Raw genomic sequence first — 18,018 nt, forward strand, 5'->3', positions numbered from 1 at the left:
TGACAGGCTCTGCTCTGTTCAAGAGGTGTGTGGGGCCCGGGCACCGTGGTTAGCGGATGCCACCCCAGAAAGAGCCACTGGGCACATGGAACCTGCAGGCAAACGCTGACAAACTGAACGGGACCAGCCTTGTTCTCTGAGAAGATAACTTTCCCAGAAACAAGGAAGGAACAACGAGACCCAAGCACTTGGATGTTGCAGTGGACAGCTCACGCCCTAAGAATGAACGAGTCACTGGGAGAGGAGTCTAGAAGCAGACCACTGCAAGCATCTTCCTGACGCAGGGCACGTGACCGAGGCTGGACGCCCATGAGAGTGGCCTTCGTCTGGAAGGAGACCTGTCCCTCCCTCCACCCAGGCTCACCTCGGCCACCGGCCAGCCCAGCCCCTGCCGAAGCTCCTGGTGGCCCCAGATGTGGGGGCACTCCCTTGCTGTGCTTCTAGAGGCTTCTGCAGACCCCCGTACCCCAGCACAGGCTTGCAGTGTAACTCACACTGCAGAAAAACCAAGACATCTGACATGGATTCTGTTCTCCTTAGAAAGAACTATGAACTCGCTCTTGTTCATTATGAGCTTCAGAAACGGCTGCTACCCCAGACGATGCTTTGGCTCAAACTAGAGTCTGATGGCATTCCAGTTCTTGGGATAGCTTTTCGTTTTATAGACGAATCTTGTAAACGACATCATTCTATTTTCCTGTTCTTTCCAGATAGTTTAATTACCAGTTCATTGTACATGCACACAGTTTAATAAGAGAAGATGTTTATCTGTAAGGCAATTTGGGTTTTCCAGAGCCAGTATTTACTCTAAGAGAAATGTAAATATAACTTCAATTTCCATCTTAATAAAACTGACTCATCAAAAACATTGTTCGATGCACGATGCTGGATGCTTGGGGCTGGTGCACTGGGACGGCCCAGAGGGATGGTATGGGGAGGGAGGAGGGAGGAGGGTTCGGGATGGGGAACACATGTATACCTGTGGTGGATTCATTTTGATATTTGGCAAAACTAATACAATTATGTAAAGTTTAAAAATAAAATAAAATTAGAAAAAAAAAAAAGAAAAAAAAATCACATAAAAAAACTGGACAAGTTTTTTTTCTGTTCTGAGATGAGACGCAAACAGGAAGCAGAGCATCAGCAGAGGGGACATGAAGAATCCTGGCTGGGGAAGGGGCAGCGGGCACCCTGGAGTCCGTCATCAGATGAGGCAGTGGGGTGGGGTGGTGGGGGGGTGCATACTGGGCAAGGGTCAGGGGTTGCAAGGTTTCCAGTGTTCCCAAGTGGGAGGCCACTGGGCCAGGCTGGGGTCCTTCTGGAACCAAATTCCCAGCGACCCCGCCCAGCGACTTTCCGTTTCTCATAACCCACACACGTGGCCTACCCAACCTAGATCTTGGCCAGATCTCTTCCCCACCCCACCCACAAATATCTCCATCCTTTGTCCCCATCCCCCGCAGTCTGCAGTGTCTGGAGAATATTCAAAGTGAAGGGACCGTGAAGAGATGGGTAACACGCCCAGCCCCACTGAGGACCCTAAACTGGATGTCACTGGGAGCAGAGCTGGGAAGCTGGAGCCCTGTTCTGCCTCCCCCGGGCTGGGCCACCACAGACAACACCCTCAGCCTCTCTGTTCCGGAATCCAGGATTTGGGGGCCAGGTGGTGATGGGCGAGGAATCACGAGACCTTCCCTGAGCGACCAGCCCCCACCCCCGAGGCCACCCACCTGACCAGGTGGGGCCAACTTGGCGGGAAAGAAACAGGCTGGCCTCTCCCCTCTCTGAGCAGGTCTCCATGGCCCAGCCTCCACTCTGACTCCCACAGCTCCTCCACCCGGCAGTCGGCGTCTGCCCCTCATGCCTCCCTCCAGCATGGGCCCGCGAGCCACCCTGGCGCACTGAGCTGGGGCCGCCTGTCTCAGGAAGCACACGCCGCTCCCCGGCTGCAAGGTGGCGTCCAGCTGACCCTGATCCACCGCCTGGCCTGCTCACCGTGGACGGAGCTGGGTCCCCGCTTGGGCACAGCCGCCTAGGCCTAAGGTCACAGCCCCCCTCCAGGCCGGGGGTGACCGCCCCCATTGCAGTGCGCTCATTCTGCAGCCCCCTCGGTCACCCTCTCCAGGAGCCTAGAGCCTATTTTCTGGACTTGGATTCCGCTGGGCCAGGAGTTGGAGCTTTGGAGACCCCACCCTCTGAGCTCGCTGTGAAGTCTGCCAGGCCCCCAGTCGGCCTCTGTGTCCCAGACGTATAATTAGGGGCAGTTGGCGCTCTGTGAGTCTAAACCATGGCAGCAAGCTGGTGCCCACTGCACACTTTGCTGCGGCCTTGATATACATTTACAGATCTGCAGACTTGATTCAAAATTCCAGATCCGAGGCATCTTTTGGAAAATCTAAAGTGACAGGTCATGCCGCCTCGTCCCCTCTCATTCTGCAGTGATGCTGGAGCTGGGCACCTGGAGCCTCGATTTTCTGACCACAGGGAAAACCAGCCCCTCCCCGGGCCAGGCAGCTGGACGAACCCCAGGAGGTGCCACTGGCGGTCGGTCGGCAAACATCCGCTTCACCGCCCTCAGTGACCCTGCACGTGGACATCACCTCTCTGTCCCTCAGGCACCTCGGCCGTGAGGTGGGGATGACGGACCCCCACGCTATGGGTGTCCCGGGCGGTAACACCCCAACCGATACGTGTCCAGGGAGGACCACAGCGCCTGCCACGGGATGCGTACGCAGCCCGACCGAGGCTGAAGGAGGAGACACTCCCCGTTTCTGGGATGTCAGCCCATGGCCAGGCTGTGCCGCCCAAGGCGGGACCCCCCAGGATGGGGGCTGAGTCCGTGGGCAGGTGCCAGAATGAAGGTGCAGGGCAGGGGCCAGCCTGGCGGGGAGTGGGGGGAAGTCTCTGCGCATCTGAGGGTGCTGGAGGAGCAGGCAGGGCTGGGGGCAGGCAGTAAGCCGCTGAACGCCCCCAGCCAACCTTACGAGGCCCGGCCCCTTTGCCTCTTCACCAGAGGGACAACTCTTGGCCCCAGAAAAGGCCACATCTGTTTACTTAAGCAGAAACAAACCCGCAGCCCACCACCCAGAGTCCTGGGCCCCGGTGCAGGGACAGAATGGAGCTCAGGCCACAGCAGCTGCTCTGAGCAGGCGGTCGTCCCCTCTCCGCTGGTCAGTAATCCTTGGCGGGGAGAGCTTACCCTTCCATCTCACCAATGCTGACACTGAGGCTCAGAGAGGGTGCGTTCATCGCCTGACGTCACACAGCCAGAGACTCAGAGGCAGGGCTCTCGCCCAGGGACTCACCCTCGGAGGACCAAGCTGGCTCATGACCAGTACAACTCAGTCCCACGCCCAACTTCCCTGCATGGAGATCCCGGAGCAGGCAGGGAGGGCCCGGTAGACACCCGGTCCATGCACAGCTGACCTCGGCCGGACAGAAGCTCCTCCTGGAGGCCCCAGACGCTGGACGACCAAGGGCCCGAGGCTGTACAATCCCGGCCCCGCCTGCAGGAGGCGCTGGAGGACGATGGGGCTGACACTCCCCCGGGGGAGCCCACTGCCCCCACCTCTGAGCTGCAGGTCACGAGGCACCTAGGCTCTGGAAGGTTCACAGCGCAGGAGGTCCAGGGGGCTTGGCTGGGCCTCAGGAGAGCCAGTTGGGGGATGAATGGGAAGCAGCCTGGAGCTCAGAGGGGCTGCCCTCCAGTGGAGCGCCCGGGACACCAGCGTGAGGGCAACCTTGCTACGCGGCAGACCCCAGCACGCGGCGCCAGCTTCCTGCCAGCTGAGAACGCACCCTAGCAGGGAGCCCTCAGGAAGCCCACTGTACAGACGAGAAAACCGAGGCCCGGGGCAGTGAAGCGATGTGCCTGAGGTCACACAGCCAGCGTGGGGAAGGGCAGCTTCAGCCTTGGGGACCAGGCCAGGGACCCCCAAGGGTCAGAAGGACCTGGATCCGCAGCTGGCCTACCACTGCTCGCTGCTGGGCCACGGGCTGTGTCCCCTGGTGGGAGGGGACTCGCTGGAAGGCTGTTTGGGGGCTGAGATGAGGTTCCCAGAGCACCGGCCTGGGGTAGATTCACTGCAATGACCACCCCGTGTGCTTCCTTTCTTTCCCAAACCCTCTGTAGCATCCATCAAGAGGGACCCTCGACCCCAGGCCGGCGTCCTGCCCGGCGGGCAGCAGACGTGGAGAAAGCAGTGGCTGAGGCGGTTCCGAGCCCGGTCCGAGAGTCCCCATGTGCATCTCACCTTTCCCTGGGAGCCCTGTTTCCACGATGGAAACGAGCGTGTGGGGCGGAGGCAGCTGCCCTGGTGGGGGCCATCCTGAAACAACCACTCCCAAAGCAGCCCCTCCCAGTGGCCACTCCCAGCCTGGGGCAGTGAGCCTGGCCGCCCCGTGGTCTTGGAATCGGGAAGAAATGCATACAGTGCACCACAGAGGTTCCGCGGCCGCAGCAGACCTCGCGTTCATTCATGCCGTGACTGAGGCGTGTGCCCCGCAGGAAGGACTGTCACCGGTTTGGCGAGACGAGATCACCCCGCAGAGAGATCACCCCGCACCCCACACAGGGCTGGCAGACCTCCCGGGGGGCCCTCGGCCAAAGCAGGGGAGAGAGGAGTGCATGCCAACACCAACAGTCCTGGGGGACACGTCCCTCCGGCCGAGGTGCGAGCATCTCGCAGCCATGCTCAGCGCTCTCCTTGGTCTCTTCAGCATCTGACACAGATCTGACGTGTTCTCACGGCTGGCTGTGGGCACCCCCTCCCACAGAGTGGAAGGCCCGTGAGGGGTGCCAACTTCATTCAGTTTTGATCTCAGCTGTCTCTCTGGCACCTAGAATCGTGCAGGAGGCTCTCATAAATATTTGCTGACTCAGTAACCTAGGGAAACAGGCATTCCTGTACACGGCAGGTGTGAGTACTGTCTGGTACCATCAGTGGAGGGGAGCTGGCAGGCACCGGTTAGAAGGACACACCCCGTGGTCGCCAGCAGAGCCCATGGCAGCCGGCTGGCGCCTCCCTGGAGAAAAGTGTGTAGGCAGTCATCAAAACATGGAGTGGCGTGAGCACAGCAGCCCTCCTCCAAAGGGTCCAGACTGGAAAAAAGCCCACAGCCCTTCAGGAGAAGGAACCACCAACCAGGGTCTGTCCTCACCATGGAGCAGCTCTCAACCACAAAAAGGACCCACCGAGGCACCCACAACATGTGGACATGAAGTGCTGTGCTGAGCGCAAGTCGCCACCCCAGAGAGCAGGCTGCTGCTGCTGCTGCTGCTAAGGACTACACGGCCCCGTTCACAAAACTCCCAGAGCTGTTTGCGGTCAGGGCAGCATCTGGGGACGGGCACAGACGAGGGGAGCCTGCTCATCTCGGGATGCTGCCTCATGATCTGGGTGCTGGGCACGCGGGCGTTCACCTCTGAGACGTCTCACTGAGCTGCAAGCTTCTGAGGCTGCCCAGGGGCCGCGGTGGGAAGAACACGCCTGCCAAGGCAGGGGACACAGGGACACAGGGGACAGAGTTTCAATCCCTGGGTCAGGAGGATGCCCTGGAGCAGCGGTGGCAGAGTGGGGCACAGCTGGTGACTCGGAGCACGCACAGGCGCACGCTTCTGAGAGGGCCTCCTGATCATGTCGGCTAAACGTCTCACCGAGAGAAAAGAGAGAAACCCAGGTGGACACGGACCGGACAACTTCCTGCCATGACGGGAAGACGCTCACTGAGGCAATGGAGACGACCGAGCGTCCGCCAGCAGGGACAGTGAGCGACTGCGGGGGCGTGCAGGGAGCAGAGCTCCTCCCCACGTGCCAACAGGGAGAGCCCCAGGGTGGGCTGTGCACAGAGGAACGCAGAGGACAGAAAGGTGCACGCACGACGCTGGATCTGTGAAAGCGAGTGCACACCCCCAACACACGTGGGAACCTGTGGTTCCCGGGCGTGCTCCCACGTCCTGCAGTCCCTGAGACTGAGCCAGGGACCCACGGGGTCAAGGTACTTTCCAAACAACACTGGCGGCCCCCTTCCTGCCTGACCCTTCTCCTACAAGTAGGCGGTGGAACCTTCCAGAAACCACGTGTCGGTGATGATGGCACCGCTGTGATGGCTAACGGAACGCGGACGTGCGTATTCAGGGCTGTCTAAACTCGAGAAAAGGAGCTCAGCGTCACTAGCCTTGAGGGAACGGCCAGTGAAACCCGCAGTGAGGTATCACCTAACACTTCAACACATCACATTCAAAAAGGCAGACAGGGACTGCCTGCCTGGTGGTCCAGTGGTTAAGACTCTGGGCTCCCAACGCAGGGGGCTGGGGTTCAATTCCCGGTTGGGGAACCAGGTCCCATAGGCTACAACTAAAACCCAGCAGAGCCAAAAACTGAAAAATTAAATACATATTTTTAAAAAAATACAGACAATAACAAGTGCTGGTGAAGATAGCGGGGCAGCCGCTGTGGATTAACAGTTCGGTGTTTCATCTGACAGTTACACAGAGTTACCAGACGACCCAGCAATACTACGTTCCTGGGTACGTTCCCCAAAGATAGGAATACACGTCCACTCAAAGATAGGTAGTGAACGCAAGAGCAGTGGCACTCACAGTAGCTGAAAGGTGCCAACTTCATCACCTGGCACATGAACAAACAAAGACGTGGCCCATCCACGCGCGGGAATGCCCGCCACGAGAAGGAATGCAGCCCCGATTCATGCTGCAACACAAGGAAATTCCACAGAGTCACGCTGAGTAACTAACCGGGGACGTGGCCCATCCACGCGCTGGAATGCCCGCCACGAGAAGGAATGCAGCCCTGATTCATGCTGCAACACAAGGAAACTCCACAGAGTCACGCTGAGTAACTAACCGGGGATAGTCCCCAAAGGCCACGTACTCTGTGATTCCATGTCCAGGAACGTCCAGCACATGCAATCCATGCGGATGGCGACTAAACCCGAGCCTGCTGGGGGCTGGGAAGAGGAAGCCGGAGGTGGCTGCTACTGGCATGGGGTTTCTTTCTGGGGTGATCAGAGTGTTCTAGAATTCGATTCTGATGATGTTTTCATGACCCTGACAAAACCTACTGAATTGTACGCTTTAAATGGGAGGATTTACTGGTGCACGAACAATGTCTCATAAAGCTGTCTAGGAAGGAAGGGAGGGAGGGAGGCAGGAAGGAAGGAAACTGTTTTTCTAAAGCCAAGAAACCCCCCTCAGGCCAGACCTTCACTATGGGGAGCGGCTGTGAAATGCGCCCTTTTCCTCCAAGTGCCATAGGCTCTGCGGGCAGCCAAAGCCGGGGACCCCTTCCTGCCCTGGTGCCCCATGGGAGCTGTGAGCCCACCCCGCGCCTGGAAGACGAGGGCCCCCTGCTCAGCTCTACTACGACCTCTAGAAAAGCACTGCCATCCCCTCCACTCTCAGAATCCCAGTTCCTCTTCCATGGAATAGAAGGACCACACAGACCCTCCCAAGGTCACCACACAGGACATCTCAGTGCCCTGACAGGCACCCCCTGCAGAGGACCCATCCACCACCCAGCTGCCAACTGGGGCCGAGCCAGTGACGAAAGCAAGGGGAACCAGCCCAGGACAGTCCAGCTGCCCCCCTGCACCCCGACGGGCAGGCAGCCCCTTCTCAGGTCCCCCGGCAGCTGCCCCAGGACACATGCGCCTGGCAGGCCCACAGCTGCCGATTTCACAAAAGCCAGGAAGCTCGTGTTCACGTTACGTCTTCTAAACGTTGCAGCAAAACTTGAGGGCTTACGAAGGTGCTTTCCAGAAAGACACTAACCCGTGACACGGGCGTGCACCCTCAGCCCAACAGCAGACAGAGCGTGAGACAGCTGGCGGTGTCGTCGACTCGACAGACAGGAGTTTGAGCAAACTCCGGGAGGTGGTGAAGGACAGGGAAGCCTGGCATGCTGCAGTCCAAGGGATCACAAAGGGTCGGACACAACCGAGTGACTGAACAAAACAAAACAGAGCAGGGCCGGCCCAGCTGTGCGGGGTCAGTGAAGAGCCTGGGGCTCAGAAAGGTGGCATCCCAGGCCTCAGGTCACACGAGGAGCGAGGCCGAGCTTTGCCCGGGGACTCAGCGTGGACGGGCAGGGGCCGGGGGAGGCCTGGGTCCCTGGTCTGCTCCCAGCGGCCGTGGGCTGGGGCAGGGCTACCTGGCCTGCCTGTGAGCTCGGCGTGGGGGGCGGGGGGACACGCCCTCTCCAGGCCACTCCAGGAGCCAGGCGCTCTCGCACAGGACGTGGGCTCAGCTGTCCGGGTTTCCAGCCCGGCTCCCTCGGGTCCCCTGGCCATGCTCGGGGACCTCTCAGACCCGGCGCCAGTTTAAATCTCCCACATGCCCGGACTGGAGAGGACAGCAGAGAGGACGGTCTGCGGCAATCGTCCAGGGACCAGGCAGAGGTTGGGCGGGTCTCACTGCTGCCTGGACCCACAACCCGGGGACTCTGGGGGACCCTGGAGAACCCCAGATGCTGAAGGCCCCACGTTCTGCCCCCTGCACCCGGAGGAAGCATTCCATGACCCAAGTAAGACTGTACCAGCTCCTGCCTCACACTGGCAGGGGCACCCCCTGCCCCTGGGGAAAGGCCCCAGTCTTCGTGCTGAGGGTAACACTGCTGCCCTGGGCCCAGTTCCTGCCCCTCCCTGTTGGGGGCCAGAGTGAGGTACTCTGCCCATGACAAAGGTCATGAGAAAGGAGGCTTGACATACGCAAAGGCGGGATCAAGCCTCAGGAGTCCCCCTGGAAATCCTCGAGCATCTACCCCCATAACCAGAGCCTGCCTACTTTACTACTTTGTGCTCTCACCCACACTTCTGACTTTACGGGGGGCTGTCCCCCACCACCTCTTTCGGAGAAGGACTTAACCTAGAGCTCCAGTCAATAAAAACTCCTGGGCGTGACAAGAGTGTTTTAACCTACAAACTCCTCTGAAGGTTCTCTAGCCTGCCTGACAGGCTCGTCCAGCCACATGTGATTGCTCACAGCCTCCCAACCGTGAGAGGCACGAGATGCTTTAAACCTTCTAAAAACAGGTTCTTTAGAGAAGTTAGAAAACTATTAGTATAAGTATAATGGGCTGATTACAAAGTGTATTGGTGAAGGGTTTTTCATTTGTTGAGCCAATGTTTGTTGCTAAGTCTCCACATCCCCTGCCCTTACACACATTAATGAATATATAGAAGAAATAAGTATTAACCATTGATATTAACCACGTTAGACCTTAGGCTAAGTAAATTCTTTCCTTAACTAAAACCCACTACACCCTCACCCTATAGGAATGTAACTTTATTTGGGTGCCGTCTGTTTTAAGAATAATCACCCCTGGAGAAATAAGTGTCCTGGTTGACTGACCGCTGTCACAAGGAGAGGGTCATAAATTGTCAGCAGGCCCCCCTGGCCAGAAGATGATGTAACACCCCTAAGACCTCTGTATACATTTGTATGAAGCACCTGACTTTGATAAAAGTCAGGACTGCTGACCACGCGTGACTTTTGCATAACATCTCAGTGTCTAAAAGTAGACCACGGAAAATAAAGAATTGGGATCAGTTTCTCGAAATACTGGTCTCCCCATGTCGCTCTCTCTCTCACTCTGGTTGAGTCTCCATCTGGAGCGCGGAACCCGCCATGCTTACTAATTATGCCTGGGCTTCTAAGATCCGACCGGGGAGGCCTCAGTGTCTCCTCTCCTTCGGGAGAACGGAAGGACGCCTGCGGCCTACGTAAGTGGTGCAAACTTCTTGTCTTGAAGTTTTATTGGTCTCCCGCGTAAACCAAGCTACTCAGCCTCTTTTCTCCACTGAATTTCCTCACTGAGCTATCCTTATTTCAGCCTCTTTTCTTCACTGAATTTTACTGAGCTATCCTCATTCTATTACTCTTTATATTCTTAATTAACATTTAATTAAGCAATTGTTTCCTGATCTTCGCCTACGCCGTCTCTCTTTCGAATACCCTGGATCAGCCGGGGCTGGTCCCCGGCACCTCCCAGGCCTCTTCTCACCCCAGCCACACAGCCTCATTCCAACCCAACCTCCTCTCCACCTGCAGGGTCTCTGTACCTGCTGTGGCCTCTGCCAGACGCACTCTCTGATCCCCACTGCCACCCGGTCAAAAGCTCCTCCTGCTCAAACAGCCCTCCCTCCAGGGAGCCCTCCCTGATCTCCAGGGACGTCAGCTTCCCTGGACAGGCCCGCAGAGCACATCCGCTGCACTCCCACGACGCAGGGGTTTTCTCTTCTGCTGAACTATACGGTCCCGGCGACAAGGCCACACTGGGTGTGGGGAACATCTGGCATGCATCACAGCCCTCAGGCAGGCTGGGCACCGGAAGTGACTGTTGGGGTGAAGACGTGGAGAAATGGGGGGTGAGGTGGGCTCACCACTTCCTGCACGTGTGTCGGTGGGGAAGCAGCCCCAATTCCTCCACCGTGTACCGAGAGGGCGGCTGTGATGATTGAAAGGGCCTCTGATCTCAGAGAGCTTACGACGGTGCAAAAATAGGCCTCGAGCGTGATACGGGGTCTGCAGTTTGCATCCAGCTATCTCAACGTCAAAGCTTCTCTATTAACTGGACGTCGAGCCACTCAAACACCCCTGCCCAGCAGAATCCCGGCCACACGTCGGGATGTAAAGTCCCGACGGGGGCGGGGGTGCTCCTCCTCCCACAGGGTCCCGGGGCCTGCAGGTTTCACTGGGGTCCTTTTCTGGGGAGGGGGCTGCCTCTAGCTGGGCCACCCTGACCCCAGGTTCCCGCCCTTGTGCTCAGGGGGGCGGGGTGGGGTGGTCCCCGGGTCCCTCCATCCTGCCAGCCCAGCGGTAGAAGCCCCCGAGTGACAGGAGACGTCAGAGCCCCTCTCCCCGCGGGGGAGTCAGGCATGTGGCTTCCGTCAGGTTCCACCTGGACACGCCCAGAGGCAGCCAGGAACCCTGGCAAGGCTCGGAACCCTGCCCGAGTGGGGCCTGGGGCGATGGCTGGCAACCACCTTCTCCAGGCCCGGGCTGCCACGGCAGCGTGGCCAAGGGGCATTTCCACCCTGTGACCCACCTCTCAGCAGGTCCCATGGGCAAGCAGGACCAAGCTACCAGCTCCCCAGTTTCACCCAAGGGCCCTCCTTCCCTCGGGATCCCCCAGCCACCCCCTGCAAAAGCAGCCAGAGGGCACCGAGGCCCTGGCTGCCCCAGCGATGCACCATCAGACCCCTGACCCCCACCCACCAGGCCTCCCCCACCGCCCCCCACGCTGTGTGCATGGTGGCGACCACAAATAATTCCGTGTGCCCATCCACGCATGCCCTCTGCCCCCACCAGACCACGAAGGGCAGAGGCTGTGCCCACTCAGTTTCACCACCACGACCCCCGGTGCAGAGAGGCTGTTCCGTACTTGTCTGTTGTAGAAACTGAGTGGGCAGACCAAGTAACAGAGGGTGAATAATCAAAGCGAGCGTTTTTAGTTACTCAGCAGTGCTGGGCCCCTCCCCGAGCTTGAATGAGTTAGTTCATTTAACGCTCAGAACCCTCCCCGCCCCCGACGCAGGGCCTTCCCTGCGCTTAGAGATGGACAGAGTGAGGCACAAAGTGGTGCCCGCCTGAGTTACAGGTGGAGAGCTGGTAGGGGTCAGGGGTCAGGGAGAGGGGTCAGGGTGAGGAGGAGGCGGCGGCGAGATGATGGGGTGATGGGCGGCCATCAGTCCTTGTTCAGGCGGCCAGGGCCAAACTCCTGGGTCCCAATGACCCTCACCCCACCCGCCCCCCACCATCCACACCTCCCTCCCCAGAGGAGCACCGAGAAACCCAGCCCGTCCTGTCTGCGCCCTCCGCTGGGCCCCTGCCAGGACAACCCTCGGATGGGATGAGGGGCACTGAGTCAGGGGCCCCTACTCCCCGGCCAACTGCAGCGGCAGCCACACCCCAAAGACCATCTGAGAAAGCCCAGGCAGAGGAAAAAACCTGGGGCGCCCGAGAACAAAGCAAGCCTCCAGGATTCCAAGGCCCACAGCCACAGAGGCCTCTGGCAGCAAGCAGAGGGGGCGGGGGGCCGTGTCTGTTTTGGAAACCCCGGAGGCTGCAGGCACAGACTCGGGAGGCAGGCCTGCGAGACCGCCCGCTCGGGCACACGTGGCCTTCATTACGCTCCCCGCCTCCTGCAGGCCCGGGGGCCTGGGTGAGGAGGAGCCCCCGGAAGCCCGCTGCCCTGGTGGCAGCCCGCCACCTCCCGCCATGCGACCCGCTTCCACGAACCATGCCTTTCCACTCTCGACCTGGTGAGCTGAAAATCAGGAGCCCAGCTTGTGGGGGTCGAGCCACAGGTGGGGCAGGCACTCGGTGAGGGCGAGTTCTGTGCCGCCCACTGGGAGCAGGATGCAGGGAAGGAGCCGCCGGGCCAGGGGCCTGCAGTCTCAGTCTCAGCACACTGTGGACACCCGCCAAGGGCCACAGCTCTGGACAGACGGGCCCCCCGTCCCCAGGAAACCCTCCTGGACCCCGCCCAGGGGTACCCCGCTCATAGCCCATGGACCAGGGCCAACCGGGCCCACGCTGCCTCCCTAGGGTCCTGCAGGGCCTGCCCACAGCTGATGCCCATTGAAGGTTTTCAGAGCGAACGACCCAGGACCTGACAGGACGTGGACTCCCTGCCGTGGAGAGAGGTCTCCAGACAACAGGTTCCCAGGGCTCCCTCAGAGGGGTGGGGCTCGGCCACAGACCCCCCAACCCCCCTCCAGCTGAGCACAGACCTGGGCCAGCACCAAGACCCAAGGACGCCCTCCACTGGTCGAGCATCCCGGGAGGAACCAGGGAAGAGTCTTACCTTCGAGGCCAGCTCTCGGGACAGAGTGCACGGAGTTGGGGTCCTCCTCCTCCTCCAGCCGGGACCGGGGCCCAGCCGGCTGCTGGGGCACCTCCTGGGTAGGTGGAGCACGGGCCGTCTCCTGCTGAAGTGTGGTCAGGGCGGCATGGGCACTGGGCTCAGTGGGGGCCTCGGGGGGGCCCTGCGTGGTCTCAGTCAGGAGGATGTTGGGCATGCTGAACGTGGGAGGGGGCCCGGCGCTGCGGTGCGTGGCCTGCACGTCGGGGATGAGGTTCTCTTCCACCCCAGCCCTGGCCTCGGCCCCCTCCTCCCGGACAGGGTGAGCAGGCATCGGGCCTGCCGTGGGCCGTCCGTCCAGCCCCTGGGGGCCGCCTGCGGCCAGCTGATCCTGGACGGCTGGCGCCTCCCTGTCTTCCTGACCATCGTCCGTCACTCTCCTGGCTTTGGCCTGCACAGGGGCCGGGGGACCCAGGGCGGCGGCTGCTGTGGGCCTGGGGAGGGCTGCCGGCCAGAGAGTGGCCTGGAGGGCCGAAGGTGGCTGACCCCCGCCTCCCAGAGCGGCCGGGCCCCCAGCGCCCGCCTGGAGCTCGCCCGCCAGGGCCTCCGCCTCGGCCACCTCCTGGTCGTAGCTGTAGGGGTCCTCATAGTGCCGCTCGGGGTCCCCATCCTCGGCGTCCGAGGTGTTCCCGGGGGCGGCGTCTCCGTGGCAGTCGGGCAGCGGGTAGCAGATGAGCTCACCGCCTGCATCTGGGCAGTGGCAGGCCCGGCAGGGCGCCAGGCGGACGGTGTGGCCGGCGGCGTACTTGCGGCCAGAGTGGACGCAGCCCACCTGGCCGCACTGCGGGCAGCTGTCGGCCGCCACCACGGCCTCGATGCAGTTGGGTGGCAGCTCTGGGCAGGGCATGAACTGGCAGCTGATCTTGCCGCCGCCCGGCGGGCAGGAGCACTCGGTGCTGCCGAAGTCCACGAAGTAGGACTGGCCGGCGGGCACGCGGCCGCGCACGAAGCCGCCCTGCAGGCAGTCGTAGTACTGGTAGCCCTCGCAGGCACAGCCCCGCTGCACGCACGTGGCGCAGCAGGCCCCCGGCTCCAGCGCGTCCTCGATGCAGTTCTCCAGCGGCGGGCACTCAACGCCCGTGCAGTCCTGCCCCGGGGCTGCCGCACCGCCGGGACTCAGGGCCAGGGCCAGGGCCAGGGCCAGCCAGGCTCCCATGGGCTCCCCGAGCCGTGCCATGCCCCGCAGCCAGTCACGTGCAGCCTTCAGACGGACCGTCCTCTCCCACAAGGCCCTGGGGGAATCGGAAAGGACAGGGGTCAGCACTGCATGGTGGGGGTGGGGGGACTCGCGTGCACGCCCGGCACACATGCCAGCACATGGGGGCACGGCTGGACAGCCTCACCGTCTCCGTTCACACGCGGAACTCGCCCCACATCCCCGCACACACACTCCCACCTGCTCAGACACTGCACAGACAGGTCACCTCGACTCTCACCTGGGTGATGTACAGGGTCGCCAGCACCCAGCTCAGGGCCGCGGCCCCCGCCCTCACCCGCCTCCTGACACGTCCCCGAGTGGGACCCTCTGCCCCCAGTCCCGCAGGCACACACACACACACACACGTCACACGTGTTCACTGGGCACACGGCCACAGGCACGCGGGTGACGGCCAGGCAGAGGCCCCACCACAGTCCTCCAGGCAGTTATAAGCACCGTGTCACCAAGCCTCACTCGTGTGCTGGGACACGACGGGTGGTCTTGCACACAGGGTCCCAGGCACGTGCACACGGCAGCACCCAGTTTATCTCCCCCCCCCGAAATCCAGGTTGAGCCCCAGTCACGCGCCCACAGGCCCGGGGCGGCCAGCCAAAGGACACGGCCAGGTGGATGCAGGGCAGGAACCAGGCCCTCCCAGGTCTCACGCAGCAAACAAGCCCCCCACCACTGCGGCCCTCAGGTCCCAGGGCTCAGGAACAACCCCCAACGGACCCCCCACGACTGCAAGCTTAGCTGCAGGGCAGCCTTCTGCCAACCTCCTCAGCAAACGTTACTGTCGTTCGCAGAATCAGCCTTGCACGTTCAGTGTCCTGCACACACGCACACACACATGTGCACACATGTACACACGCCAACGCCATGCATTCATGGGGCCCTGTGAAGAGCTCCCCGCCTCTGCCCGCCCCCTCCACCCACCTCTGCCCACCCCCTGCATCCACCCTGCCAGCCCCCTCCATCCACCCTGCCAGCCCCCCTCCATCCACTCGCCTCTGCCCACCCCCCTCCATCCACCCTGCCCACCCCCCTCCACCCACCCCTGCCCAACCCCTCCATCTAGCCGCACACTCCCCTCCCCCTACCAGTACCCTGGAAGCCGCCTGCCGCCTCCCTCCCCCGATCCCTTTCTCTGCAAAGCCAGTGTGCTCTGAGAGCAGCTGACCCCACAGCTTCCCGGCCAGCAAGGAGCAGCCTGGATTCCCTGTGGGAGCTGCCCCGACCTGCCCTCCAGGGCCCTCACGTGACCCCCGCAGCCCCTCCTCAGCCTCCTCTACATGCTCCTCGAATGTCACCTTCTCACAGGGCCTCACTCGTCCCCTCACCTCCATCCTCACAAAGGTCACTGGTCCCACGGCCCTGGGACCTGCCGTGACTCGGGGACAGGCCTGCCCCGCCCGGGGCCGCCCTGTCAGAGACAAGGGGTCCCCCTCCACCCGCTCCCCGCCCCAGAGCTGTGCTGTCAGTCACTGCTAAAGTTCTCTGACCTAGAAACGAACACATTGAAGCCACATCGCTAGTACTTTAAGTTTGTAAATTTCACACCCAAGAAATATAAGGATAGGGACTTCACTTTACTACGTTTATAACAGAGATAAAGAGGTAACAGCCTTTAAGCTGCCCACCTCCTGGCTGAGCTGGGGAGAACACAATGAAAGAATGTGGGAGAACATGAAAGAACACAGGAGAACACGATGAGAACACGGGAGAAACGATGAGAGAACACGGGAGAAACAAGAGAACATGGGAGAACACCATGAAAGAACACAGGAGAAACGATGAGAGAACACGGGAGAACACCATGAGAGAACATGAAAGGACACAGGAGAACACGGGAGAACAACATGAGAGAACACGATGAGCGAACATGGGAGAAACGATGGGAGAAGAAGGGAGAAACGATGGGAGAACACGGGAGAACACCATGAGAGAACACGAAAGGACACAGAAGAACGCCATGAGAGAACACGGGAGACACGATGGAGAACACTATGAGAGAAACGATGAGAGAACACGAGAGAACACGATGAAGAACACCGTGAGAGAACACGAAAGGACACAGAAGAACACCATGAGAGAACACGAGAGAACACAGGAGAACACCATGAGAGAACACGGGAGACACGATGAGCGAACACTGGAGAAACGATGAGAGAACACGGGAGAACACCGTGAGAGAACACGAGAGAACATCATGAGAACATAAGAGAACACAGGAGAACACCATGAGAGAACACGGAAGAACACAGGAGAACACCATGAGAGAACACGAGAGAACACAGGAGAACATCATGAGAGAACACGAGAGAACACAGGAGAACATCATGAGAGAACACGGGAGACACGATGAGAGAACACTATGAGAGAAACAATGAGAGAACACGAGAGAACACTATGAAGAACACCGTGAGAGAACATGAAAGGACACAGGAGAACACCATGAGAGAACACGGGAGACACGATGAGAGAACACTATGAGAGAAACGATGAGAGAACACGAGAGAACAGTATGAAGAACACCGTGAGAGAACACGAAAGGACACAGGAGAAGAGAACACCATGAGAGAACACGTGAGACACGATGAGCAAACACTGGAGAAACGATGAGAGAACACGGGAGAACACCGTGAGAGAACACAGGAGAACATCATGAGAACATAAGAGAACACAGGAGAACACCATAAGAGAGCACGAGAGAACATGGGAGAAACGATGTGAGAACACGGGAGACATGATGAGAGAACATGGGAGAACACCATGAGAGAACACAGGAGAACAACATGAGAGAACACGATGAGTGAACACGGGAGAAACAATGAGCGAACACGGGAGAAACAATGAGAGAACACGGGAGAACACCGTGAGAGAACACGAAAAAACACAGGAAAACACCATGAGAGAACACGGGAGAACACAAGAGAACACCATGAGAGAACACGGGAGACACGATGAGCGAACACGGGAGACACGATGAGAGAACATGGGAGAACACCGTGAGAGAACATGAGAGAACATCATGAGAGAACACGGGAGAAACGATGAGTGAACACAGGAAAAATGATGAGAGAACACGGGAGGACACCATGAGAGAACACGAGATAACACAGGAGAACACCATGAGAGAACATGATGAGTGAACACGGGAGAAACGATGAGTGAACACAGGAAAAATGATGAGAGAACACGGGAGGACACCATGAGAGAACACGAGATAACACAGGAGAACACCATGAGAGAACATGATGAGTGAACACGGGAGAAACAATGAACGAACATGGGAGAAATGATGAGAGAACATGGGAGAACACCCTGAGAGAACACGAAAAAACACACACCACCATGAGAGAACACGGGAGAACACAAGAGAACACCATGAGAGAACACGGGAGACACGATGAGCGAACATGGGAGACATGATGAGAGAACATGGGAGAACACCGTAAGAGACCATGAGAGAACATCATGAGAGAACACAGGAGAAACAATGAGCGAACACGGGAGAAATGATGAGAGAACACGGGAGGACACCATGATAGAACACGGGAGAACGCCATGAGAGAACACGATGAGCGAACAGGGGAAAAACAATGAACGAACATGGGAGAAATGATGAGAGAACATGGGAGAACACCCTGAGAGAACACGAAAAAACACACACCACCATGAGAGAACACGGGAGAACACAAGAGAACACCGTGAGCGAACACGGGAGACACGATGAGCGAACATGGGAGACATGATGAGAGAACATGGGAGAACACTGTGAGAGAACATGAGAGAACATCATGAGAGGACACGGGAGAAACGATGAGTGAACACAGGAGAAATGATGAGAGAACATGGGAGAACACCGTGAGAGAACACGAAAAAACACAGGACGCCATGAGAGAACACGAGATAACACAGGAGAACACCATGAGAGAA

The 18,018-nt window shown here is 59.3% G+C and overlaps 1 protein-coding gene across 2 annotated transcripts in view; it reads right to left on the reverse strand.

Moving 5' to 3' along the window:
- FBLN2 (fibulin 2) overlaps positions 1-18,018 on the reverse strand; it is a 69,583-nt gene that overhangs the window by 34,316 nt on the left and 17,249 nt on the right. For both annotated transcript variants that reach the window (XM_061397240.1, XM_061397239.1), the window contains exon 2: positions 12,825-14,113. In XM_061397240.1, coding sequence (XP_061253224.1) covers positions 12,825-14,058 — 1,234 coding nt within the window. In that variant the 5' untranslated portion in view covers positions 14,059-14,113. The remainder of the gene's footprint in view (positions 1-12,824; positions 14,114-18,018) is intronic.

The sequence above is a fragment of the Bos javanicus genome, chromosome 22 (assembly GCF_032452875.1).
Source record: "Bos javanicus breed banteng chromosome 22, ARS-OSU_banteng_1.0, whole genome shotgun sequence".
Classification (NCBI taxonomy): Eukaryota; Metazoa; Chordata; class Mammalia; order Artiodactyla; family Bovidae; genus Bos; species Bos javanicus.